At 38.6% G+C, this 2,218-nt stretch overlaps 1 protein-coding gene across 1 annotated transcript; it reads left to right on the top strand.

Annotated features, from left to right (window-relative positions):
- Window positions 1-14: 14 nt before the first annotated feature.
- On the top strand, window positions 15-971 carry LOC120606083 (olfactory receptor 5T2-like). Its single transcript, XM_039867198.1, has one exon. The coding sequence runs from the start codon at window positions 15-17 to the stop codon at window positions 969-971; it is 957 nt and encodes a 318-aa protein (XP_039723132.1).
- The last annotated feature ends 1,247 nt before the right edge of the window (window positions 972-2,218 follow it).

The following is a 2,218-nucleotide window of genomic DNA, read 5'->3' as shown; positions in this document are numbered from 1 at the left end:
CATGAGGAATCACCATGCAGAATGTCACTGAAGTTACCATGTTTGTACTGAAAGGTTTCACGGACAAGCCTGAACTGCAAATCATCTTATTCTTCTTGTTTCTAGCAATTTACCTCTTTACTTTGATAGGAAATTTAGGACTGGTTGTACTGGTCATGGGGGATTTCCGACTTCACAACCCCATGTACTGTTTTCTGAGTGTGTTGTCATCCGTGGATGCCTGCTATTCCTCCGTAATTACCCCAAATATGTTGGTAGATTTTATGTCAAAGAATAAAGTCATTTCAATCCTTGAATGTGCAACACAGATGTTTCTCGCTGTTACTTTTGGGACCACAGAATGCTTTCTCCTGGCCGCAATGGCATATGATCGCTATGTAGCAATCTACAACCCTCTCCTGTACTCAGTAAGCATGTCACCCAGAGTCTATGTGCCACTCATCATTGCTTGCTATGTTGGAGGCTTTTTGCATGCTATTATACACACAGTGGCCACATTTAGCCTATCCTTCTGTGCATCCAATGAAATTAGGCATGTCTTTTGCGACATCCCTCCTCTTCTTGCTATTTCCTGTTCAGACACTCACATGAACCAGCTTCTTCTTTTCTATTTTGCGGGCTCTATTGAGATAGTCACTATCCTGATTATTCTGATCTCCTATGCTTTCATCCTGTTGGCCATTCTGAGGATGCATTCTGCTGAGGGGAGACGGAAGGTCTTTTCTACATGTGGCTCTCACCTAACTGGAGTGTCCATTTTTCATGGTACAGTTCTCTTCATGTACGTGAGACCAAGTTCCAGCTATGCTTTGGACCATGACATGATAGTGTCGATATTTTACACCATTGTGATTCCCATGCTGAATCCTGTCATCTACAGTCTGAGGAACAAAGATGTGAAAGAGGCCATGAAAAGAGTGCTTAGGAAAAATTGGCTTATCAATAAAGTATCTTTTTACAGTAAAAAATAAATTTAAAAATTGTGAGTGATATGTTGTGCCTCAGTATTTAAGAGGTATGATTAAAACATTTTGTTTTATTTTATTAATATATTTTTGTCTTCCTGGACATTTTAAAATAAAAATCATATTCAACCATCTACCTATGCTGTCATTAGATGTAAAAAATCACCATCATCAACTTTCTTCTTACTGTGTTCTTCCTGAGATATATATGTACACACATATATGTATGTGATGCTGATACTGATTGTTATAACACAAATGCGCACACACAGACATATATATACATAATCATTACTTTAGGATGTTGTATATTTTTTCTTTTCACCTCCATGTAGCAATGTACATAAGTTCCAATAGTTGCAGTTGTAAATAACATTATAAATTTATCTGGCTAGCTTAATCAAAATCCACCTAATCAATATCAAAAAAACACAGCTCACTTTAGCCCAGAACACTTTCCATAAAGTCATTGCTGTCTGATTCCAGTGCAAAGCACTCTGCTCCACTCTTTTTTTGTTTTTTTTTTTTGAACATTGGAGGTTTCTATTTATTCCAGAATCGGTTAAAATGAGCATCTGGGCCACATCTGGGCCAAGAAGTCTTGCAGCAAAGAGCACAGCCAACATGAGGCTCGCACCTGGAGGCTCAATCTTGAGGCTGAGATTCCAGCTGCAGAGTCAGGCCTTTGTGGCTGACTATAGAAACGGTCAATTGTCAGAGGGAGAGTGAATGCTTCTCTGCCACCACAGAGGCAATAATCTATGCTTTGTCAATAATCTAACCACAACTCGTGGCTCGGAGACCACAGAAAATGTTTTCCTATTCCTAGTGTCCTTACCATCCTTTGTGTGAGGGTTCATTTCTCCCTAATTTGTTACTTCATCTCTGTGATGCCCTAGCACCTGCTACCACGGCTCAGTGCCCAGGCACAAGAACCAAGGCAGAGAAGAGGGTCTCTCCTAAATTCACATTTAGCCCTGCTACCAACAGATTTCATTTTCAGTGCAAACGTATGTTTCTATCAAAAACAATTTTAACTTATTTTCTCCTTTCCTTCCTCCCTTTCTTTCATTTTTATTTATTAACTTGTAATTATTATTTTATGAAAACATATTCTCTTCAGCAGGAGGTATCCATATTTATTAATCCAACAAGACAATCTGCTAGGAATTTGAGTTTATTTAAAAAACACCTCCCAATTTCTATATGGAATACTCTAACCGCTATGTATTTATACCATAGACTCGCTGCAT

This window comes from Pteropus medius, unplaced genomic scaffold (assembly GCF_902729225.1).
Source record: "Pteropus medius unplaced genomic scaffold, Ma_sr-lr_union100, whole genome shotgun sequence".
NCBI lineage: Eukaryota > Metazoa > Chordata > Mammalia > Chiroptera > Pteropodidae > Pteropus > Pteropus medius.
Note: the sequence above shows the minus strand (reverse complement) of the source record. Positions and strands in the feature narration are given on the sequence as shown.

Bases quoted from the DNA above. Each gene is read 5' to 3' on its own strand.
- LOC120606083 (XM_039867198.1), top strand. From the start codon at position 15: ATGCAGAATGTCACTGAAGTTACCATGTTTGTACTGAAAGGTTTCACG.